Genomic DNA, 25,128 nt, shown 5'->3' with positions numbered 1-25,128 from the left:
GGGTCGAGAGCGGGGCATTGCTCCCACGGGGAAACCACATCTGCAGCCGGGACGTGCCTGGGCCCTCCGAAGCCTTGCGATGTCCCAACAACTTGGCTGCCAGAGCCATCCCCGCCAGCAAACCTTTTTTCTTTTGAAAAACAAACCCAGGAGTATCCTTAAAGTGCCACATTTTTCCCCACACAGCTCCCAAGACACGGGCCCCACGATGCCCCACGCCGCCCAGACGTGCCGGGGGAAGACAGCAGCTTCACAGCAGGGTCACGGGAGCAAGCAGCAGCGGACAGCCAGTGTCACTTAGCACCTTGTACTGGGAAACCACACCCTGCTGTGCACTGCAGTTTGTGGCCTCGCATTTGTAACTGAAGAAACCCGGATGGTTTACCAGACACTCACATGGTGCAGTTGACAGCTACTTCATCTTCCTGGGTCACATTTGTAAGGACTCTAAATAGTTGCATAAGAATTACAGGTAGAAACTGAATCATTACTTGGATCTCCATGGCGTGCAAACACTAAAACAAATGTTCAAAACACAGACACTTTTAGTTCAACATTTTGCAGATGTTAAATATTATAGTCCACAGACATTTCTGTGGCAATAGGACAGGCATTAGCAAATGCTTCAGGGTGTGGGCTTCAGCCTGCCAGAGGACAGGAGAACTTGGACCCACAGCAGCACTCCCTGCCCGCCTTCCAGCTGACAGATCCCAGCTGCATGCCTTCGGGGAGCAACATGAGTCACTCGTGGCAGGTATTAATCCTCCTCTCAGATGTGCCCAGGCAGCTATGACTTAATTAGAGATCACATGCCACTACTTGACCCCAATAACCCAGAATTTAAGGCTGAAGTTTTGCTCCCAATTCTTCTTGTCACTTGTGCCAGTTTTCTGAAGTGACCAAGTCCTATTTTCACAAATGCCTTTGGAGCAGGGGAACCTGATGCCTGATGACTTGCAGTAAGACTTTTCTCCAAAGATCATAGCTTGCTATCGGAAATGGCATTTAAGTAACCTGGTGAAGGTCAAGATCAACTGGTGCACGGTCTCTCCACCCATCTCATAGACCTCTTTTGCCTGAATCTCACCATACGAGTCTAGGAAAGACAGTGCCATTTCATTTTCGGTTTTCAAACCTGCAAATCTAATGAAAGGTTCTTAAATCTGTATCTACTTATTTAAATCACTGAAATTATTGAGGTGTTGGTGGTAAGAAGCCCTCACTTGTGGTTAGCATGTAAATGTCTCCCTGTCTGCAGGCTGCAGTGAGGTTGCTGTGGCTGGGCAGGGCTGGGACCTACCCAGGGCTTTGACAAAACGCTTACAAAAAAGCAACTGTTATTTTAGTGCTTGGCTTCAAAACTGCCATTATTTCTATTTCTTAAAATATTTATACATTATCTGAAACACACCCAGTAACTTTGTGATGATAAATCCCCACCACTGGAAGCGGAGCTGTTGCTACAGCAGCACTCTCAAAAACAGGCAGTTATGGAAGGAAACAAAGACAGTAAACAGCCGCTAAGAAATATATTCCCTGCAGAAGCCTTTGCTGGACCTGCTCCGAGGCCCTTACTCATGCTGCATCGATTGCCAAAAAGCTAGGTCTGGGTCACAGGTCATCTGTGGTCAAATTTAACTGACTAATAATCTCACAGATCTTTTTCAGCCTGAAAAAAATTTCCTGTTTTGAATGGATAATCCTGAAAACAAGGAGTTGTGCTACAGTTTAAAGGTAGGGCAGCAGGGGAGGAACGTGCGAGCCCACCAGGAGGAGGATTTGCCATGAGCATAGCAGAGCCATGCTGGCTACTTGTTTTACCTGCTGTGAAAGGCAGTGGGAAGCAGCACACAGGCAGCAGACAGTTGTGTCAGTAAGCAAAGGTAAGGATATTGCACAACGCACCGGTCCCAGCACTGCAGCAAGTGCAGGTTCCTACAGGGCAGGGGTCTGGGTGTTTACTGATGGTCTGTAAAAACACAAACGAAGCCCACCGACAGGGACTGTTCACCTTTAGGTATTTAACAAGCTCTCCTGGGACTTCCTTAGCTCCCGCCTGAACCAGCTGGCAGTACTGGAAGAATTTGTGCAAGTGCATGTCCTGGAAGAAACAAACAAGTTCAATGCAGCAGCCTCAATATTTGCCAACCCTTACTCTGCAGCTTACACTCAAAAATCTGCTGACTTACCTGCAGCAGTAGGCCATGTCCCTAGCAAGCCCCACCTCACTACCAGTGGCACTCTTGGACCCCAGTGACCTTCTCCCAGGACTACAGTACTGCTCCCTGACTTTTCCAAGGTACCCAGACACTGCCCATCCCCTGGCTCCCAACTAATCTTGAGATTAAGCACAAAACTGCCAGCAGTGTTAAAAACCTCCTGTGGTTGCGCTACCCTGAGCCCCAATCCCCACTCAACACTTGCCTGGAGAAGCGGGAGCCTGCCTCTCCCAGCTGTGGCTCTTCGAGATTGCCTCACCATCTGCCTCACCGACCTCCTACTGTCCATCCCATTCCTCTCCCTCCTCCTCCTCGGTTAAATTTAATTACTGGGTTATTTAACCCTGAAAAGCATCTGGGAATGTAATTTGGTGGGGAGTGGAACTACTGTGCTGCTCTCCGTGCTGTACAGAATCAGTAAGACCCAAAACCAGATTTAGCTGATGCTGAAAGCGAGTTGCTGTGAATATAAATGCAGCTGATTACATCCAGCACAGGACAAGCCCTGCCAAGGGCATTTCCCCATTGAGCAGTGCTGACAGGAGGTGCCCCATACCATGTGCTGGGGAGCTCTGCTGTACATCACATGAAGCTTGGGGAAGTCCATCACTACCATTAGATGGCAGAACACAGGGGACTTGGTAAAACAGCCTAAACTGGTTTCAAAGGGAAATCAGGACTCTTGTTTTCCTGTGTCTGCTGTTGTCAGAAAACCTTTTTTTTTAAACCTAATGAACAGTCTAATAGTTGAGGAAACCTCTCATTTCCACCAGCTCTTCTCTCTTGCATCATCAAAACAGCTCATTTGCTCAAATGTTTCCTTGGTCCTGCCAGTTACAGTGCAGTTGGCCAAGAACACACCAGCCTCTCCCGAGGCTCATACACTCATACAACTGTCTCATCACATCCAGGCAAAGGAGCAGATCCCTGCAAGTAATCCCAGACCTACTGCTACAGAAGTATCTCAGCGCTACTCTGCAAACACAGGTACCTCTTTCCCACAGCACCTACAGCATGGCAGTAGTGGAGATACAGCAATTGCTGCCTCTGCATTTGTGCTGAAAGTCTTTAAGAGCGAGGTGCTCGACTTACCTGGGTGTAAATGGTTGAGTCTAAATGGATTCTGATTTTAAATAGTGGCTTTGCTCCATCCACCCACTTTGCATCCATGCTGGGCTGCTGTGAACAGACAACATTCAAGTACTTGGTTTCAGCCTGTGGTGAGAAGGTGGCTCTGTGCAGACAGACACCTGGCCAGAAGGTATGGGTTGGGGTGGAAGAACGGGTTCCCCCCCCCGCCCCCCCCAGCCCAGCACAAACACACCGATGACATGACTGCAACCACGGCAGGGCAGAGGGATCCCTGCGAGAATGTGCACCCAGAGCATGTGCCCGCGCTCCTGCTCTGCGCCATCTGCAACAGCCCAGCCCAGCCTGCCACAAAAATATTCTCTGCAACCTATATAACCACAGAAAGTGGAATAAAAGTGTTCTCTCTCCCACCCCTAAGAACCTTAAGCTTTGGGGGCTGCCCTGCAGTAGGGATCTTTCCAGTTGAGCAGAGCACCAACAGAAGCCCAGAACTTACACTGATAACAAAAGGTCAGCTTTCCTCTTCCTTTTACATTTAAGTCCATTTTAAATGGCCTTCCTACCTTCCGTGACTCTGTGTCTCCAAGACCCAAGTAGCCAGGTGGAAGGTTGGATGAAACTGGCAAATGCCGCTCCAGGGTGACAATCCGTCCATCCTTCAGCAACGTGACCCAGGCGTATCCCACTGCAGAGGCAACCAGTGGACTGGAGTTAGCAGACACAGAGTGATACATGTTTAGCTCAAGCTCCAAAAAGAGCTGTGTCTCACCCGGAGAAGATCAAACTCACAGCTATGCAAGAGGCTTCAACAAGGCTGGGATCGACCATGTCAGCCTTCTTAAAGCATGTGTTACCTGGTGACTTTGTGAGCGAAATTCAGACACAGCACAACCAAGATTAGCAGTGGGTTTGAGGGGCAGAAACAGTGCGTGAACCATAGTTGTGCACCATGATGAGGGTCCTTCAGTCGCCTGAGGACTGGCTGAATGGAGAATTATCCCAACCAGTGGGACCTGGGTGTGCTCAGTCTCTTACACATGCCCAGTGTTGGCAGGATCAGCCCCCGAGGCCATGATCTCACATCAAGTTTTTGGTGGTGACTTGACTGATGATAGCCCATTCATGCAAGCCAAGTCAAGAACACGCAGAAAATAGCTGTCAGATTGCAGCAAAAATGTGAGCTTTAGTATACACTAAAAAAATTGTGGCTTATTCCAGTTTAGACCTATGATTTGTATTGTTGCTTTCAAAAAAGAAAATTCAGATAGGCTAGTATTTTAGTCAAATACTTTTTCATGTCCTTACATTCATTTTATCTTGGACTCTTACACTCCAACAGAAGTAATTTAAGCATTAAACATACCTTGAGTTTCAACGGTGTCCTGTTTTTTCGATGTTGCCTTTGTATTAATTTCACAGCTGACATGATAGAAGGTGAAAAGCAAATGATGCTTTTGATGGAGGTGAATTGGAAGCTCAATTTTAATCTAAAATGATATCATGATAGATAAGACTGTATTTTTAGTTGTGGAGTAATAGTTTAAGTTCTATTTTATTTCACAAATGCTATGCTGTAGGCAGTTACACAAGACACATTCCTACCCATCTTAAATAGCTCATGGCTAACATTTTCATCACATTTGCACATTATTTATTAATGGGGGTGTGTGATTGGAGTGCACAGAGCGTGACAGTAAAGACAGCAGAAAAACTGGCATAAAAAATTGACAAAGTCTCTGGCTTTGCTGAGCCCTTCTACTGAGGCAAAGGGCTGGTGATTATTTTTACCCGTATTTCACCCATCCCTGGAAAAAGAGGTATCCTGAAAGGCCCCTTGGCTTTGTAGCATCCAAGAAAATTTGTTATTTCCCACCATTTCATTTTTACCTCGTCATAGAACTCTGGACTCTGGTTGTGATGCAGCACGGCAGCATACGCATTTGTGGTCAGGAGACGGCCTCCAGGTTTGCCATATATACACTGAAAACACAAATGAAGAGCTGAATTCAGGGTTGCTGCTACCCTAAATTAGCTGGCCAAATTAAAACAGCAAGCATGGAAACTCAGTGCTTTCCTATTTTCCTGCTCAGCCTGGTTTGCACACTGTACACAGCAGTGAGCAAATGGCAGCCCCATTAACAGGTACCCACCTTTAACGGCCTGGCATCAGCTTCATCTGAATCCCTGAACTCAACACAGACAGCAATATTCCTTGCCTGAAATGGGGGAGAAGAGGAGGATGAGCCATTGCTACAGGTCAGCAGCATCACCCCAGACCACGCCGAGTCTGGCTGCAGCCTGCTCTTCAGGTTGCCCACCTTTGCAAACACCTTCTGGTTCTCATACTTCAAATGCAAGGGGTAGACGTAGAGGTGGTTTTTGTAGACAGTGAAGGGATAACAGTATTTTGCAACTTCTGGGACAAGCTCCTCCACTTCAACTGCAATGTCCTCACAGCTCTTCTCAAAAGGCTTTATAGGAATATAAGAAGCTGTGACACAATCTGGAAGAGAAGGGAAGCTTGGATAAGCGCACACCCCACGAACATGGGAAGTACAGCCATGGAAAGGAAATTCATGGGTCTGAAACTCTGCCATTGCTCTCAAGCATCCAGTTCTCTTCACATCAGAGGATCGTGTGTGTTGACCAGGCAGCAGGACTTGGACCACTCCCATTGACATGATTAAGGGAAAATTCTTCCCTTGATCACGCAACATCTGTGGTCCCCAGCTGCATTAGCAATACTGAGAAAAGATGGGTGCACAGGCACCATGGGGCTCCGCTCTTCTTGACAGTGGGGACTGTAGAAGTGGCACTTTGCTGTAGCTCTGGGCAAAGTCAAAGGGTCTTGTGAATGACCCATGTCTGGGTAGGGACAGCCGCTCTGCCCAGGACCTGCACCTTGAGTCTTCCAGGAATTTGACCCATTACGCTACTGTTTTATAAGTCATGCAAACATCCCCTGACTGAAGCAGGCAGGCTACTGAGACAATGACTTGAGACTGACATCTCAAAGTGCGTCAGTCTCGCTGCATCGGTCCTTTTCCACTCTCTGCTTCAGAAAGATGTTTGATGGTTATGTTGCCTCCAAATATCAGTCCACAAGCCCTGCCTAATTCACTACGACTCACATCCACCATGAGGGGGAGTTCATCTCAAGTGATGACTTTTCAAAGAACAGAAAAAATTAAGTCCACTAGAAAAGCCTTTTAGACAGGGGACCAGACTACTGAACCTGTGACAGGAGCTGCCACAGGCCCATGGAGTGATGCTGACTACAATCACGAGTCCTTTCTTTGCCTCAGTTTCTTTAAATGCAAAGTAAAGAATCACACTGACCATGTTTGTGAAGCCCTGTGGTGTTAACAGATCAAAAATGTATGAGTTTGGTGTATTAACAACAGCAAAAGCAGGCAGGTAGCTTCCTTTAGATTTAGGATGTGATGGCCAAACCGCAAAGTAGATGCACCCCTCAGGTAAACCTCTGCACTTGGACCACATCCTTCTACAGAATCCATCAGAAAGACTTACAAGTCGGTGGTTGTGTTGAATTACGCATTTCTCATTGCAGCCCCAAGATACTCTTGCTAATGAAACAGCAAAACTCCCCATAGAAGCAGTAACTCCTGAGGCTAGAGCCATCAGCATTTATTTTAAGATCCAAGATCCTTACTTGTGAAGTCTAGCGGGATGTCTTTGATGACGATATTTAACTGGGCTGGAATGACCTGTAGTTTTGTCTTCTCTGGTCTGCATAGGGAGAAAGGAACAAGGGTGTGAATCTTGAAAGCTCAGATGCTGAACACACCAGCAGTGCTTTTTGTTACCCTCTGAGTATTTTAGAAATTGTCATCTCATGCCTATGCTTAACTGTTTAAAAATGTATATTAAAATGCCTGCTCATCCTCTGTACCAGTCTCTTACACTTACTTTTTATACTCTGCTAAAAGCTTCAGCATATCTTCATTCGAGAGTTTGCTGCTGTCTTGCTTGTAGAGAGGCGAGAATTTTCCTTCAGCATCGAGAGTGCCCTGCGAGTCTTTGAAAACTGGTCTGCAGAAAAGAAGAGACATATTTCTTAAATGTGGTAAATATGCAGACATTGAGGTCTTTGACATGTCAGGCTGCAGGACAGTTTATCAGGTGAGAGCTTCACTGGCCTGTGACTGCACTGAACACCACCAGACCTCCCGAACACTCTCCCATCCTCACGTGGTGCTTAGAGCCCACACAGACTGCAATCCACCGTGTCACATAAGATTGCATGGGATATCCCCCATTTCCCTTCTCTCCAGCCAGGTGAGGACAGACCCAGCTCAGTTCCAAGCCTGGTCCACAATCATGAATGCCCTTCAATCCCCTCTCACTAACACCAAGTGGTAAATTATCTTCCTAGTTGCACATGGGGTCAGAGCATGGAAATCCTCCTAGGAAGGGAGTGTGCATTGAAGACCAGTCTCAGGACATACATCAGCTTCCTCCTGAACCCAGAGCAAGAGATTGGACTCTGCCCTGGATGAATACCAGCATCTTTGCTCTTGAGTATAAAGGCTGTGGGTGTCTGCGTACAGTAAGAACATTAAAGCATCCATGCTCCTTTTCTGTGCAAACACCTTCCTCTGAAACCCCCAGGGAAACTGTTGCAGGGACACAGAGCAACACAGCTCCCCACACCAGGCCGCTCAACTCGGTCTCCAAATGCAGCTTTCTACTCAGCAGGAACAAATCTGAAGCCCGTCGAAGTCAGTGCCCACACAGAGCCCACTTAGGCTGAGGCACGGTGTAGGCTGTGTGCTGGCTCCCAGGAGTGAGCTGCATCCCAGAAACACCATCTCCAAGCCGAGCAGCCAGTGTCACAGGAAAATCAAGTTCAAGAATGCATGTTGCAAGCCATATACCACCAAATCCCAGCCCACTGTGACAGTCATCTGGTGTTGCCATGTCATTACCATCCCTTTTATCAGCACCAAAGAGCAATTTAGCAACAGGAGCCGGTGGCAGAGGGTTGAACTCGCCTTCAGGCCCTCCTCTGATGTGAGATTCAAGAGTTAGCACTGATGTACTTTTTATCAGTCCCAGTAAAAGAACAGCGAGGGAATGGGATCACTATCTCCAGTCATTCCCAAGAACATTAATTAAAGCAGAGTCTAACAAACCCCAGAACAGAGACCAACCCCAGCTGATTGCCACCGCCAGGCCAGGAGGTCCCCCACTCTCCTCCTGTCCCTGGCAAGGGCTGGTGCCAGGAAGGAATTTCTGCGCCAAATCCCACGGCCAAATCCCGCGGTAGCACGGGACGGTGTAATTCGTCCCTAGGAATGTTCTGCCCCGATAACAGTAGCTACAGGTCAGCAGGGAGGTTACTGTCTTCCCAGCACTGTTTACTTTTTAATATTTTGTTTCTAATTCTAGATAGAGCATTTCAGGCCAAAACCCTGTTCTGTCTTGGGAATTGGAGCCAGATTCTGCCCTTGGCTGCAACTTCACTGACTTCGGTCGCTTGGCCCTTCACCCGCCCGGCCGGATCACATCCCGGATAACTCGCGGCAGCAGCTCCCACCATGGCCGAAGTGCGGTGCGAGGTGACTAACCTGGCAGCCCAGCCGAAGGGCATCCTGTACTGCCCCAGGCGGCTGCACACCTGCTTGGCCACCTTATGGACCTTCTGGGCAGTCTGCAAAACACAAGAGAAGTTAGTGTGTGCCACGGCTTCCATGCTGCCCTGGAAAAGCAGTAAAGAGTGCTGCACGTTCCAGGGAGAAGAAACTGTCCGTACTCCACAACGCGCAGCTCCCCAGGCACACAGCACAACAGTTGCCGAAGCAGCTGATAGACATCCCCGTCTGACACTTCACACCACGCACATTTATCACTTTTGCAAAGCAATAGCAAACATTTTGTGGGCACAGTCATATTAAAACTCCTCTTGATTCTGCATTAAACTGTCAGGGTATCAGTATTTTATTTGCCATAGGGTATTAGTTTGTTTTCCAAAACTGACTGTAATTGGCTTATCCCATACAGACTTAAGAAGTGGGCCGAGGGAATGCCGTCACATACCAGGTGTTCCATGCATTGATTTTCCAGGGACTAATTTTGACTGGCTGCAGCAAGGCAGCATCAATTCCACCTGGCATGCAGAGACTGATGCTGGCAGCACCAGGGCCTCTCCCTGACCACCCTTTGTGTATGTTCCCCCGTATGATCATGGCACTCTGCATGGAGCAAGACAGAGGCAGAGCGAGCAGAACAAAGGGTGAAGCCCATGTTCTGCTCCTACTAAAACATCGCTGGTTCCCAGCAGGAGTGAGCTGGGACCAGCCCAAGACACTGCATGTAGCACCATGTAGCAGTGCAGCCCATTTCTCTGGGGATGAAGTGTCCCACTTTTTTTGCTGTCAGTACAGGTTTTGCCTCGTTGAAGTGCAACAGGAAAAGGTCCCCTTGCCCCAACTGCTTGGGTCTCTCTAAAAATCCTCTGCCTCTTTCCAGGGAAAGGAACCAAATCTTCCAGGAGAGCCCAGCTGAAGCTGGTCTGGGAACAGCACAAGTAGCAGAATGGATGAAGACCAGTATTTGCCAGAAAGAAGCTAAAGGGCAGCATGTTTCTGACACATGTTTCTGACCACACTACTCCCTGCAGCAGCAGACAGCATCATTAAGCAGATACTCTCATGGCCCCATCCAATACCTTCCCCGGGTCCGAGTTTTTCATGTACGGCTCTGCACAGTGTGTAATGCTGCCCTGCAGCACTTTCTCCACACGGGCCACCAGGAAGATCTCCACATGTGGGTCAGTCACGGAGAAAACCCCCTGCAATAAGATAGACAGTAGGCTGTCAGAGAGCAGGACACCCTACCTGCACCGCTGGGTTTGGCCCCGATCATCTCGCTGTCCCTTCCCACAACCCACACAGACCTGCTCTGGTTGCTGCTGCAGATGGGCCACAGGGGCTCACAAGGCTTAAGCATAGTCAAGTCTTGAAAAACTCTACCCGGTGCTTTGCCTATCGCCACCAGTGAGCCCGAAGAGGCAATTGGCATGAGACACTGACCAAAACCCCACAGCTCAAGAGAAAAGCTGACTTCTGCTTCTCCACACAGTGGAGAACAACACACTGCAAAGCTACTGAACAGCCACAGCCTCATAAGAGATACAGAATGAGGAGAAAGTCAGTTCTTCACCCTTTTTATGTAGCGCAGGCAAGACTCGGGGACCCCATGCACAAGGCTCTCGCCTGGTGAACGTCCCTTGGTGCCCTCCACTCCGGAGGCAGAGTTATCCAGCAGCATGTCACGGACAGACGGAGGGTTCAAGTCCACGTGGAAGTCAGCTGAAATCTTGCAATTATTTTTCAGGTCAAATAATGCCAAGCTTAGGAAAAAGGGCTCAACCTGGAAATTTGATTGAATATATGTGTCAAAAAACAATATGCATGGTACAGGCTCAAGAGTATCAACATGCATTGCTTTCCCTGCCTGGTTTGCTTTCTGCATCCATTTTTTCCTTTAGTTTTGTACACCAGCATTTTACAGAATTCTTACAGACAATCCATATTAATTTGCTTTATAAATACATAAAACCATTTTTTTCCTGCATCTTCTTGGATTTTGATCTAGTCAATTTGAACAAAGCTACTTTAAAACCATCAATGAAATATAAAGAATGAAATCCATAGGGTTTTTTATATAAGTGATAAACTATGAAGTTAGGAAGAAAAGATGACCCCAATCGTTCAGATCCGTTTATCCTTTGCAATAAGAAAGAAATCAACTTAAGAGTGTTTATGTTTGCATGCTAAAGACCATTTCACTTATTGTCCAAAGTCAATCAGTTCTGGATGGCCCAGCTGCAAGACACTCAAAATGTTGCTCAGCTGCTATATGCCGGGTGGCACAGGAGCAAAGTTAGCTCTCCCATCCAGGAGAGCTCAAATAGAAGACTAACACTGCTGAGGAACTGCACGCGCAAAATCTGCCAACTCATTTGTAGCTATTGACCTTGACAGCACGAGGCAAGTGGCAACAATTCCATGTATTTTTAAGTCAAAGATCCTAGCAGGCATGCATCCATGTAAAGATAAAAGTGAAGGCCCAAAGATAAGACTGTAGCGTGTCCGAGACATTACAGCATAACTTGGAGACATTACATCAACACTACAAATGTGCTGATTAGGTCTGACTCTGGGCCCGATTAAGGATGAATAACAAGAATCTTTGCTATCAGCGATGCATTCATCTGCTGGGAGTTAGCGAGGAGAACAAGCCTGGTGTACTAGCCGTGAGCTGCCAGTATGAAACCACCACAAAAAAGCCTTTGCAAATCTAACAGGCATCAGGCAAGGTACCATCAGCAGAGATCGCCAGTGCCAGTGCCGCTGCCTCCCCTGCGATGCTATCTGCTGCTCTGGCATCCTTGCATAAAGGGTTGCCTCCAGCCCAAGCAAATGCAGGACATGGTAATCGGGATTATGTTTTGGCAGGAAAGACTGGAGGAGCCTGGTCTTTTCAGCCTGGCAGAACAAAGGCTGAGGGGAGACGTAATAGCTGTCTGCAGACATCAGAGGCTCAGAAACTACAAGGAAGAGCTTTTTAGGCTCAGGCACAACTTTGACACAATAACAAATGCATATAATAAAGTGGCTGTGAATACAGTTAGTCTGGGAGTCAGAAGAAGGTTTCAGGACAGGGAAATCTTTTGCCATTAGGGGAAATGAAATAAAACACAGCAGTAAGTGGTTTGGAGATGGAGCTTAATCATTTACCAACAGGACTTTCACAGCGACCCAGAACATGGCAGACACATGCTCCCGATTCCCTATGCCTCCGAACCGCTGGTTTCCCAGCAGACCCTGGCAGGCTGAGGCATGTCAGGACAGACCCTGTCCCCAAACACATTTTTGGAACACCAAAATACCAAGGCAGACAAATCCTGCAACAACCCTGGGCCAGCAGTCACCGCCTGCCCAGGTCCCATCGCAGCTCAGGGCAAAATGAGATGTTTTTATCCACCCAGATTAATCTGCCGAGGGTTTTTCTTGCCAGTGAGGAGAATGAATGCAAAGCAGGCCATGCCAGAGCTCCCCTTACGTTGGTGGGTCCTCCTTCTGATCTGTCGCTGAGCTGAGCAAGGAGGTTGAGGGAGAAGTCCTGGCAGCACACCACGAAGCGCCTGCTGCACTTTTCCTCAAATGGCTTCACGTCTGGCTCGATCCCTGAGAAGTCTAGCCTCTAGACAGCAAACAAACAAATCTGGTCTCATTAAAAAAGAAAATAAACTCCTGAATAATGTTAAGGGATCACATTATGGCCAATGCTATCTTAACCAATTTTTTTTTTTTGTGGTACCAAAGGCACAAGACATTCACAAATGAGTGCCATTTGGTGACATTACAGAAATGTATTCAAGACATGAATTCATGGGGGTGCATCAATTTTTAGCAATCTGGTTTGCAGAGCACAGAAAACTAAACCTCAATATTATTTCAGTTCCTTCCTGCTTTGCTGTAACCCTGGGGATCTTCCCAAACCCCATTTAGATCTTGGGGAAGAAAGCGGAACATAAGCCATCGTTACACTCTGAAAAGTATCTTCTACTTTGTTTGACTAGTTTAAGAGATGGTCCCTGTGACTGAAATAGAGGGAAGGCACACACTGTTGGGATCATGAACAACATTTCGAAGTTGAAGGCATTTCTAGATGCACAGCAAGAACCGGCATGGTTAGAAACAACAAAGACTGTCTGCAGAGACAGCTGGGAAATCCAAACAGTCTTGATTATAATCATCTCCTTCCTAACCCAGAACACCCATGCCTGGTCCGTGCCTCGACATCCGCCCTTCTCGGAGAGCAGACATGTACGTGACCAAAATACCATCAGCCAGATAAAGACCCTCAGCCTTCACCATACTCATCGTGCTGGGCACTGGGGACGCAGAGCTACCAAACACCCCTAATTACCAGCACATCCCTCCGTGACAATCTGGCGCAGTCCTATTTGTTTTTTCCCCTCAAATCCTGCAGAAACCTGCATGTCAAACTTAGGGCACCGATATCTCACAATCAACTAATTTCAGCAAAATAGGCTGCAATTGTTAATCCGATTCTGGGGAACTCTTCCCATTGTTTCCCCTATTTCCTTTCGATGAGGAAAGTACGTTGCAGGTATACGTTCCTGCTCCCAGCTTCCTTAGCAACGACGTACAAGTGTGCACGTACACACCAGCATTGACTAGGGCAGTGATTTTGAATGCCCAGTGATTTTGAGAGCCCAGTGCCAGAGTGATCTGACTGACCCACACCAGAATGAAGAGTTCTGGGTATAGAGGGAGGGCAGTGAACTCAGCCTAACCATTCGGTTAAGTAAAAAAAGATACCTTAGATGCTCCACACTGAATAATATTTCCATTTTTATTATCTGACTAGAATATAGGAAACTTCTCAAAGCTTCTTTAAAAAAAAAATAATAAAAGCCTCCTGGATGGTTATCTTCTTCCTGTTAAAGACCTTAAAGTAGTGCCAAGAGAAAAGCTCATTTTGTACAACTAAATCTTTTAAAGACTAATTACATTTCCTTGTTAAACCAGAAAGTTCTTTTTCACAGGTGTGAACAAGCCAAAGCATGCCAGAAGGAGAAACAGAAACTATGAAATAACTTGGAATGATTCTCTAAAACTGTGTTAACAATTGCAGCTCATTCCACCGAAATCCCACACCTGGACCTTGGTAGAGAGTTCAGCAAAGACATCAAACCCAAGAAGAAAACAAGCCAATAGTCAATGAACCCCTAATCCAGTGCATGAGAACTGCTTGGGGTGTTTTTCCTGTTTGTAGGTCCCCTACCTTTGAAAACTCCCTGAAGACTGAGGCTCTCCCTGTAAACCCCTATCGTGGTCTTTAACATCACTGTTCCCTACTCCAGACATGCTGAGCCCATGCAGCGTTGCAGGTGTCCTTGCAATACCACTTCTACTGCTTCTGCAACCATAAGAACCTCCCAGAGGCCCAGATCGTGGGTTTGAAATCCAGCAACATCAAGATGTATCACACAGAAGCCAGCAAAGCTGGAGGGAGGCCATGTGTGGGGCTACTGTGAGTCTTCCCTCTATTTGAGCTATCACCTGAGCGTTGACATCTTGTTCAGCTCTCACTGACAGGGACATGGCCGCACTTCTGTTCTCCAGTCCACCGAAAAACTCTGCAGGCAAACGCTGTGGCCATGCAAGGGAACAGGGGAGGCATGAACAGAAAATAAAACCTCACATTTGCAAACATGGGGATGTTTACCTGGACTTCTGGGTCGAAAGAAAAGAGGTTTTGTCTTCCATCATTTCTGCTCAGTTTGTTCAGCTGATCTGTTTCTCTTCCATACTAGGACAAAGAAAAGCATTGATATTACTGCCTGGCCACACAGAGCCAAACATTCGTTACTCGGAAAGAATGGAAGCAGAACAAAATAAATATTTTTCAGGTTCCCTTTGTGATATGTGAGACGATGCAGCTGTAGCCACCAACATGGTGCAATGACAGTAAACCAATATGATTCTGCTAAATGAGAAATCAGACAGAAGTAGGCAAGCACACTCTGGGTCATAAATAGGAGGTGGCTGCCACCTAACTGTCCCTCTGCTTTCACGGCCAGGACGGTCACCTCTGCTGAGCAGGAATGAGCAGTACTGACCACAACAGCCCTTCATTTGCTTTAAGTCTGGTTCTTCCTTAAGGGCCCCACACTTGGAGGTGAGGAGCATGCAGCCTCAAACCATGGAGCTCCATCCGTGAGACAGAGAGATGAGATAACAGCGACCCCACCAGCACTTGGTGCCTGCCCAGCTCCCCCAGAGCTGAAGACACAGAAAGTGGAAAACCCCTTTTATAGACACGGTGGAGAGAACTAGCTATGGGCTGGGAGAGTGATCTCTGCAAACATGGTACCTTCATCAGCTCCGGATGCATGCTTCTCTCCAGGCTCTCCAGGATGTTCTCAGATTTTCCCTGTGTGCTTGATTCATCATCTGTAAGGACACAAACCCCAGATATTCAAAACAACTGCAGAAGCACCGCTCTGCCAGAAAGCATCCTGCAATATTTGCTTACAATAGCACAGAAACAGTGTACGGAGACTTTTCCATTCCTCAGGAGTAAGATTTTTCCATACATTACTAGAACCAGGGTGTATTATTACAGCCTGCTAGGTCTTTCCAAAGCAGAACTTCAGCACAGAGCCAATTTTCCAGGATTCTTGAAAGTTGGCCATGGATTTCCCATCTAGAGGAAGGGTCATGTTTCCCTCCACTTTTATTCCTCAGACTATCAACTACATTATACTAAGCCCTTTTGCATGATATCATGTGTCAGCCATAATTCTTGCTATTAATCCAGAAAGAAAAGTATACACTTCTCCAGGCGCACTGCTTGCATCCTGCTGGAGAAGGGTGAAGGTAGGTATTTATAGACTGACCTTGCACAGATTCCACAGCATCTTTCTTCTCTTGCACCAAACTCTCAGTATTGCTCTGAATGATCTTTCTCAGAGTTACCAGCCATTCTTCCATCTCCTGCTCAGTTTCAGCTGCGAGATAGTGGCTGTACTTGTCTATTGTCTTTAGTTCAAATGCATAACGGCGCATCTTAGGACACTGAACAAACAATTAAGAAAGATTTGTATTACATTTTCCTCAATGACTCAGCACAGTACTTGCCATAAGGCTCCTCTCTGTGAAAGCATCCTGAACTGAAACTCCATGAAATAAATGCAAGCACCCTCCTTGACACATCGCCTCTCCTGCAGTAATCACAAAGGGCTTCACGGCTGCGATCAAGCAGTACACAGCTCCATGGTTGCCAGCTACTCTGAAAGTGGAAGAAAGCTAGACTCAACCACAGACACTGACTGAGGTGCAGGAGCAAGCTCCTTCTTATGTTGTCAGACCTTTAATATTTTACCCAGAGAAGCCAAGAACTGGATTTGTCTGACACAGTAAGTAATATTGCACTCCAGGACACTTAGAAGCATCTATCTTAAAAGCAAGTGGTTCAATGCAACTTTTCTGAGCTCTGCTGGCCTTTAACAGCATTTTCCAACCAGAAGCCAAGGCAAATCTGATGTAACTTGGGAAGTACATCCTGTACATCAGTGAGGCATGTGCACTACTGCTTTTACTGTGTTCAGAGAGATAAACGGAAACACACAGCTCTGACTCATTCCTGCTGAAGCAAACCGCTGGAGTAATTTAAGCTGCCCTGTACCAGCTCCACCACACTCAGTGCTTGAAGCGTCTGCAGAGACAGCAACAGCAGAAGGCACAGCAGCCATCCACTGCTGCACTTCACTCTCAGCATAACAAAGCAAACCCAGGTTTAAGCCCTGTACAAATACCTGCTCCTAAAACCTTACAAGCCCTTTGCAGGTCATAAGTCCCAAAGGTCTGCATGTTTGCATGGACTTATCAGGATGTAACTTAAGAAACAAGAAGCTGGTTCAAGCAGCAAATGGAGGAGGAAGGTGCCCAAGACTAAGTCACACCAATAACTTACTGCCTTCAACACTCAGGGTGTCTTGAAAGGCACCTGACCTACGATAACCAGGTAAAGGAGATGGACAGAGCAGGGAGGCAGGCGATGAGGTAACGATGAAATGCTTCCCTTTTACTCCGACAGCAGTTCTTCCACTTGCTGTCTTCTTGGCCAAAAAGTATGGCACCCTTATGAAATGCCTTGCCTGACTTTTAATCAGATTAGCTGACAGAGCAAACCAGCTCTGAGTTAGTTTGTAAATCCATGCCTTCACCCTTTCAGCAGCAGAGACCTTCAGAAAGCATGTCCGTCTCGGAGCTAGCAATGCATAAGCCTGTGTAAAGCTGTGCAGAAAGCACACCTACCTGAACAACATCATTGCAAGCGTCCAAGAAAATACAGCCTTTGGATTCTTTTGAAATTTTTTCATCTTTGTAGGAATTAAGAATATAGGAGCCATCTGTGAGTTGTGACAAGTAAAAATACCTCCTCTTGAATACCTGCAAAAGTACAAAGTCTTGCTCATGTAAGTATTCACTTTGTTGTATATCAGAAACCACAGCCACAGTTTCAGTATCTGCCCTCCTGCTATTGAGAAAATACTGTAACAATAAACACTGATCACCCTAGAGTGTTGCAGATTCACCCCTTTTGTTTTATAAAGAGAGAACTCGTCATCTTCTTTAATTTTAATGTCCTTGTTATTATAAGTTTGCCTATCTAAAGCAAAGCCCCAGGGCTTCCAGCTTGTCTCTCAGCTGGCTCCAGCCTCATTTATCTTTACAAAGTAATGCTGCACAGTAAATTCAGATCAGCACATCACTTGAAGATTCATTCCACCCTAGAGCAGGTATTTCCAGAGCCTTTTTGATAAAGACCTCGGTTAGAATTACAAAGCAATTCTCCAGAAGACTTTGGAACAGACATGTGGAAATTCCTAGCACTCAAATGCAAGCCAAGGGACGCTGTAATCCATTCAACTGCTTGGTGTTTTGTATGTTGGGGTTTTTTTTTATACAAACCTATTTTCGTGAATTGGCTTTGGCTTAGTGTTCAATTCTCACCTCAAAAAGCAGTAAGTCTGGGAGAAGTGTTCCTATGTCTGAGCTACTGATTTTTATGAAAAAAAGCTGTCCAGTATCTCAGAACATCTTCCTTCACGTTTGTCAGCCAAAAGGCACTGAACTATAATTCAGGAGAACATTTTCACAGCAATTATGGTAGCACCATATGTTGTCAGGTCTGTAAGGAGCAGGGTGCATTTCATGGTTGCTAGATATCTGTGTTAGGAGAATCACAAAGGAAGCTGGGGCAAGCGGCACTGTGAGTATTTCCACTGTTGTGCATATCTGGAAGATCTATGAATACACACAGCATTTTTCATCCCACATGGGAGACTACTAGTAATTTCCTGCTTCCATCATTGCTGACGCTAGCGCATGTTCAATAAAACCACTCGCTTGCACAGAACTGGAAGGGAGCATTGTGCTCTGAATGGTAACCTGAGCCCTCTGAAAGGTAACCTCTGGCATCATTTAGATGACTACTTAGCTGTAGAGATGCTCCAAAGGTTGCTGAGCTTTAAGTTTTATAAGATTTTAACTAAACCTGTAGTTCAACAAGTCATAAAAATACATGGAAGGCTACGTATGCTAAGCGTTAAACCAATTTAAACACTGATTTAGCACTTCACTGAATCAATCCCAGAAACTTTGGCAGTGGATGCTACAGGAACCCATGATAGATCTCTCTCTAGATATTACAGGGTTGACATCCCTCATGGGTATGGGATTTCATGCTAAACCATTTGCATATTCTGAATTCTCTTCAAAAGGAAATGCAGAAGCAAGCAGCAAACACTATTCCTATGATCTTGTCCCCTTGTAAATACTGCTATCAGAAATAATCATCAGAAGACTATGGTCATTTGAAATGAATACCATAAACCTAAGATCAGAGGGAACATCTCCTCTGATCAGGCTACAGTTGCTGTTGGTGGGCACTGCAATTGCAGACGGACGGCTAGAGAACAGGGGAAGTCCATTTGGGCAGCAAAGAAAGAAAGAAAGAGAGAAAATCCTCACGCTGTGGTTGTAATGCAGCACACCAACACACTGCAAAACAGACAGCGAGAGAGCTGGGCCAAACCAGGGAAGTTCTCTGCAAAGGGAAGGTTACTCTGAAATAAAGGTTGGCAGCTGTAGCCTAATTACAATTTGCTCGTGGGCTGCCTTTCCACAAAATACGCTCTGCACGAGCTTAGCGACAGTGTGAGGTACCAACAGCTCAGCACATCACAGCAATGAAAGAACCAGCACTCAAAAGATGGTCGTGTCTGCTTCTGCAAAAGCACAGCAGCCTCTCAAAGTGTTGACAAGGCTGAAGATGTTCCAAGTCCACAGATTTCTCACATGTGCCTTAGGAGGTGTTTTGTAAGACACAGAAGTGACCAGGACCAGCTCAGAAAATGGCTACTGATTTTTGTTACTTTGATACCGAGTCTCACAGAGACTCTGTGGATCTTATTAATTGAACTGAAGCCAGTGTAGTTCAGATAACGTCTCTGAAAGGTGGGTCTGAGGTGCTGGGCATGGAGGCCAAAATAGCACAAGAGGCTCAGTTAAGAACAGACCCAGCTGATTGCTTTGATCGTGTATGATACCTCCTCCAGAAGTTACAGGAGCAGAAATGGCTTCCAACTTGCTGCTCAGAAAAGCAGAGGATCAGAAAATCCTGTTCTATCACCTTGAAGCTCATGAGTAGTCATTGTAACAACTCAAATTAAAATTAGCCCTATGAATGGTCCTGTTCCACTTCTCATGAAAGCATAACTCATTGAATCGAGCCTCAGAACAACTGAGCTTTTTGAGATTTACTAATATCCCTACAAAGCAGCCTCACTGCAGAAATCCTTCAGCTGCACAGTTGAGCATAACTCCCTAATATCCTCTCTCTGCTGTAATAAGGCAGCTGCATGGTAGAACAACAGGCGGGCTCATTGCCACAGCAAAACCTGCGGTGGAAATATTAAAAACCTCCATTGCAAAATGTAAGCAATGTCATGCCAGATTATGTACAGGAGACAATGCAGCTGTTGCTTCTAGGTCAGTAATGCTCCATCTCCTCAGTGATATCACCCCTGCTTTTAAAGCAAAGACTCGTCCTTTCAATTTAAAGCTGGCCTCCATACATATTTCCTACCAGCAAGGAAACTGTCAATTCAGAAAGTCTTCTTTGCAGGGCAGCTGTTCCAGTTATTTAAATTGCCTTTCTCTTCTAGGCCTCAGCTGCTCATTCAGAAAACAATCTTGGTTTCCTAGAACATGCTTCGCCTTTTTGTTCAGGTTGCCTGTCATGATTTGAAGAGCACGAGTCTTTCCTATATTCTGGGGAGGGAAGGGTGAAAATCTGTTACCAGACTGGGTTTTCCAGTCCTCCTAGGGATACTCTGCAAGAGGGACGGATGCCCATCCAAATCCAAACCCACCCATTGGAGTCCTGCTAGCTTTAGAGATGTGGTCTGAACTTAACCTCGCGCCTCGTTCATGATTAACATAACCCTGGATCAAACTCACCTTCATGGTAACAGTGATTGTGCTATTTACATTTGCTCTGTGCAGCCAGCCTTGCTTTATCACACCACCCTTCTGGGAGCACAGGGATGAGGAATCCTGAAAAAGAGCAAAAGATCAGGAAAAGAGGAGGGTGGGTGAACTGCCTCCCACGCAAAATTCCCCTTGGACACAAGGCATATGTCCACCCTAGAAAGCAATACAGTTTTAACTATAGCAATACAGTAACATGTAGAACAAATGTATGTGTAACATGTACAGCTACACGTACAGTGTTATCACAAAAAATTTCAGGGTTCTCTCTTTCCAAGAAACAGGCAAAACAGGCTAGTTTGGGTCACCTTTAAAAAAGAATACATCTACACTGACAGAACTGCACAGCAGTTTTGTAATGAGGAACTGCATGTTGGTTCTTAGGCAGTATTTCAAAAACCTGGGGAAGAAGGAAATTTTCAAAATGGTCTGTTCAGAAAGTTGCAAAATGCAGAGATCCAGACTTATTTTGTAATTTCCTTTTGTATAAATCTACTCTTCATTTTAAATTTAGGCAAAACCCATCAAACCCCAATAGCTGAAATGTAACCGACTGGTTTCACACGTATCAAACCAAAAAGTTTCAAGCGACCCAACCACACTGTTCTTGGCATACCAGCTGGGATTTCCATCTCTGCTCCTGTCCCGTGGTCCCAGAAAGAGAGAACAACCCTCCATCCATACCTAAACCGTGACCCCCACTGGGGAGGGAGGGAAATGAGATCCCAGACTGGTGAAAAAAACTTGTCCTGGGACTTCCAGTGACTCAGCAGCAGAGGGGGACCTGGACTGCCTGACGATGAGCTATGAAGGGACTGGTTTACATTGCCTCCCGCACCCCAAATGGCAGGTTTTCACTCTTTTCTTGTCAAACTTCCGATAACAAAGTAAATTGTCTAATGCTTTATTTCCTTGGGTAAAACAACCCATGATTTCTCCTTTATAATGGCTCACCTTTTTTTCATCAAGAGATTGCTTTTACTTGAATTTCCGTTACATAATTCTAACGTAAATGCTCCATCAGGAAACTGTAATAGAATCTTGCAGATATGGCCATGCCAAAAGAGATAAATGCCAAAAATATCTGCAAAAGCACCAGGCATACTCTTCCACAATGAACATCAGTAAATTCACTTGTTTGAGTATTTGGGACACTGACCAGAACAAAAAAGGTCTCCATCAAATTTTGATAGCATATTTTTGTCCTTTTGCTTTTTTCAGAGGCATGCTGATAACATACTGCACAGCTCTGTCTCCAGCCCAAATTAGATATTACTAAACAGGTAACAGCTCAAGTTAATGATGTAATGTAAACCAACAACACAGTCAAAAAAAATTAAGGCCAAACTTGAAAAAAAAGGCATCCGGGTCCAGACCTGAGGTATGCAGGGACACACATAGCAATTGTAAGAAATGTGCATGAAAACAGCCCCTTCAAATCTTCACCTCTGCAAGAAGGAAACTTCCCTTTTCCTCTGTCAGCTCCTCAGCAGCAGCATCTTGGTTCCATGAGGAGTTTAAACAGCTGGGCTAAACTCTTCCCACCATAAACTAAAACTTCTTAATGTCATGTGCATGAACTAAGCTTCATGTGGTACTTCAGAAAAATGCTACCCTTCTTGTAGCAAATGTGATATGTACAGGGAAACATGGCATCTGCATATTCCAAAATGACCACCAGGTTTGAGATGTCCCAATTGTCAGAGCCCCCAGCTCACCCCCATGGAAGAGCTCCAGGGCTGCAAATCTTCCCTGCAACCAGCTGAGCACAAACATGCCAACTTCCAGAGGAAGCAAATGCCTCGGAACATTTGCATAGTATATACAGAACGGGACTGACACGCTGTGAATATATTGGGTAGAAGTGACGGATTAAGAATTGCAGGTTATGTAGTAGAGCACAAAGCTTTTTAAGAGGAGGACCCTGATATTGCAGTATAGCTGAAAACCAAATTGCCCACTTTTAATTCTGGACATGAAGAATTTTACTTAGTAATTGTTTGACTTCCTTTTTTTCTCTTCCGCTGCTGCACTGTTTCAAGTGAAAAAGCCATGAAAAATATTATGGCTAATCTTGAAGCTAATTTAGGAGACCCTTGGCTCCAAGAGATTATCTTGTCATACTTTGAAATAAATCACTGTCTCAGTTTTGGTCCCATCTTCACAGTACAAAACATCTCACCAGAAAACCACTCCTGGCAACTGAATTCTGACTTTGCCTTGTGAAATCTGCTTTTTAACAGATCTTAGAGCAGAATATGTAAAAAAAAAAAGCTCCTTACCTCATCCTTTTCAAAGTCTTCATCAATTTCAAACACATGGCTTGGAATCTTGTCTGGCCTAAAGGATTTGCTGAAATCATAACACATTTTCATTTTTAACGACTGGGACACGAGTGTCCTCCAAGCCAGCAGCTGATGCTAGATCCAGAAGCAGTAGCCAAACTGCAGACTACAGAGCACAGCAGAACTGTCCGTCTGCAGAAGATAGATAGATTTCAAGAAACCTACAGCCCCTTACAGCTGGAGAAAGGTAACTTCTGAGTGCATTTTGTGGAAATAAAGAACATGCAGTATGCAATTAGGTTTTTCTGTGTTAGCTGTCTTATTCTGCAGAGTTTTTGCTGACTTGAATTCATGCAACACAGAGACAGAGCAGGCCAGTTTATCTCCCATCTTGCTAAAAAAGAAGCAAGATCGGAGTGCAAGATCATTCACAAAAAATTTTAATACGATTTGATCCACAGTGTTGCCCCATTGCTGCTTCACACCCCTGCGAGATCCTCAGAACAGACCCACTTTAGCCAATTAACAAGAAAATGCACTTAACAAGCTGCTAGCACACGAGTGGTCTGAACAGTGGTCCAGACATGCACAGAGCACGGGGGGCGAGAGCAGAGCAGGCGCCACCACTGAGAAAATAACAATCCAGCAGAAATCCGAGATGTATACGCCTGTCTGAAAAACCTGATTAGCTCTGGGGCTGGAATCACTGGCACAAGCCAGCATTTCAGAGCACATAACTCTCCAGCACTGCCAGCATTAGTAACGATACTCCACCACCGGGTTGGAGTTGTAAAACAACAGCTCAGTGAACAAGGGGCACAAAGAGGATCTGCTCAGCACGGGAACGCTGTATCAAGCATGCAGAGAACATCAGCCCAGGGGGACAACGAGGCTCCCAATTTGAGACGAGCAGACACTGCCAACACTATTTATCCTGCCAGGTGCCCAGACAACATGAACCTCTGGCCCTCTAACCTTCAGTGACATACCTCTGGAGAGGAGGCTGCTTGTGGGACAGGCATCGGGAAGAAGGGCAGACTGTTTCTCCTAACCCTGCTCAAACCCCAGTCCTGTGACCATGCATTAGTATTCCAAGGGAGCGCGACACTTACCATGGCAACATCCGAAAGTCTCCTGAGTATTCCTCATATTTGTAGTTTACCACGTGCCAGTCTGAGCTGTAGGTTTTAATGCACTGAAAGGAAAACAATACAGCTCTTTGAAAGCTACACCAAGCAAAACAAAACCATGCACAAGTCTGAAAGGTTACAGACTGTTGGGTGAGGTAAGCACAAGTGGAAAGGGTCTGAACAAGCCACTTCACTTGTTTTGCGTTGCAATACAGAATTTCATAAGGAACCTTTTCATCACAGAGACAAAATCACACAGCGTCTGGCCTGCCACACAGCTACTAATTTTGTATTTTCATCGCTCCAAGGCTTTAAAAAAGGAGTAGTGATTTGGGAGGGGACTGTTTTCCAGAAAACACCGATTTTCTGCCCTCGGAAATGTAGTGCCTCTAACTCGTCATTGACCATCGCTTGGCATGTAGTTCCACTGCACTTGGAGGGAATGCTCCTAGAGTGCGGCACTTTACAGAACAAACGCGTGGCACTCGGGATGCTCCAGGGAGGCTGTGTAGTCCACCCCTTGCCCTGCTGCATGCCCACACCTTGCAGCTCAGGCAGGCGGTGCAAAGCCACACACCACGTCTGCGTACAAAACCCGCTGGAAAGAAGCATTGCACAAGAGGCACGTGCGAGAACTATCTCGTGCAGCCAGCCGGCCAGTGACCGGTGCTTCCCACACAGGAAAAATTAAGTGATCTGCAACCTCACAGACGAGGAGCTATGGCAGAGCATCTTGCCTAAGGGAGAAAGTGCTGAAGGCAGGCGTTGCGTGGGCTTTTGCTCCCACCTCTTTGACGAAGAGACTCTGAGCTTTCTTTAGAGCGTCTTCTGGCACCGTCGACTGGACAGTCCTTCTCTGTCGACCGATGACTGAGATCTGTGGCAAAAAGGAGAACATGTTTTCAGTGCAACCCGGGTCTTCAGGGCTTGATACTTGCTTTAAATAAATGTGGTGGGCCCAAATCGCCAGTGGGTCATTTTGGTTTTTTGTGTCAGAAATGCAGCCAAAATTAACATGTAGTTAAGAGTGGCAATTTTCCAAGGTAAGCAGGACTGGAGATTAGTGAGCCTCAAACATGAGAAACAGCCAGCACAAACTCACAGATACATCTTCGATTGGAAATATCAGCAGGTCCCGGAGGGGATCACTGTAGATCTGAACTTTGCGTTGAAGGATCACGTTCTCGTAGTCCAAGGGTTCAACCACTTTGGTTTTTTCCTGCAGGAAAAACAGAAGATGAAAAAATTTACATATATATAATATATAAAATAACCAGTAACT

At 45.9% G+C, this 25,128-nt stretch overlaps 1 protein-coding gene across 5 annotated transcripts in view; it reads right to left on the bottom strand.

Moving 5' to 3' along the window:
- Window positions 1-25,128, bottom strand: part of DOCK11 (dedicator of cytokinesis 11) — an 87,380-nt gene that overhangs the window by 43,737 nt on the left and 18,515 nt on the right. For all 5 annotated transcript variants that reach the window (XR_007509380.1, XM_049827384.1, XM_049827386.1 and 2 more), the window contains exons 2-24: window positions 24,949-25,065; window positions 24,634-24,723; window positions 23,829-23,911; window positions 22,714-22,783; window positions 20,402-20,497; window positions 17,192-17,326; window positions 15,772-15,949; window positions 15,246-15,325; window positions 14,598-14,681; window positions 12,402-12,542; window positions 10,497-10,706; window positions 10,003-10,125; window positions 8,903-8,985; window positions 7,242-7,364; window positions 6,985-7,061; window positions 5,630-5,814; window positions 5,462-5,527; window positions 5,199-5,291; window positions 4,675-4,798; window positions 3,875-3,996; window positions 3,312-3,398; window positions 2,012-2,101; window positions 397-515 (exon numbers count right to left, since the gene is read on the bottom strand). Coding sequence is in view for 4 of the 5 variants with exons in the window: in XM_049827384.1 (XP_049683341.1) it covers window positions 397-515; window positions 2,012-2,101; window positions 3,312-3,398; window positions 3,875-3,996; window positions 4,675-4,798; window positions 5,199-5,291; window positions 5,462-5,527; window positions 5,630-5,814; window positions 6,985-7,061; window positions 7,242-7,364; window positions 8,903-8,985; window positions 10,003-10,125; window positions 10,497-10,706; window positions 12,402-12,542; window positions 14,598-14,681; window positions 15,246-15,325; window positions 15,772-15,949; window positions 17,192-17,326; window positions 20,402-20,497; window positions 22,714-22,783; window positions 23,829-23,911; window positions 24,634-24,723; window positions 24,949-25,065 (2,576 nt within the window). In the remaining variant the exon portion in view is untranslated. The remainder of the gene's footprint in view (window positions 1-396; window positions 516-2,011; window positions 2,102-3,311; window positions 3,399-3,874; window positions 3,997-4,674; window positions 4,799-5,198; window positions 5,292-5,461; window positions 5,528-5,629; window positions 5,815-6,984; window positions 7,062-7,241; window positions 7,365-8,902; window positions 8,986-10,002; window positions 10,126-10,496; window positions 10,707-12,401; window positions 12,543-14,597; window positions 14,682-15,245; window positions 15,326-15,771; window positions 15,950-17,191; window positions 17,327-20,401; window positions 20,498-22,713; window positions 22,784-23,828; window positions 23,912-24,633; window positions 24,724-24,948; window positions 25,066-25,128) is intronic.

Source organism: Accipiter gentilis, chromosome 24 (genome assembly GCF_929443795.1).
Source record: "Accipiter gentilis chromosome 24, bAccGen1.1, whole genome shotgun sequence".
Lineage (NCBI taxonomy): Eukaryota > Metazoa > Chordata > Aves > Accipitriformes > Accipitridae > Astur > Astur gentilis.
The sequence above is the reverse complement of the archived record's forward strand: the minus strand, read 5'-3'. Positions and strand labels throughout refer to the sequence as shown.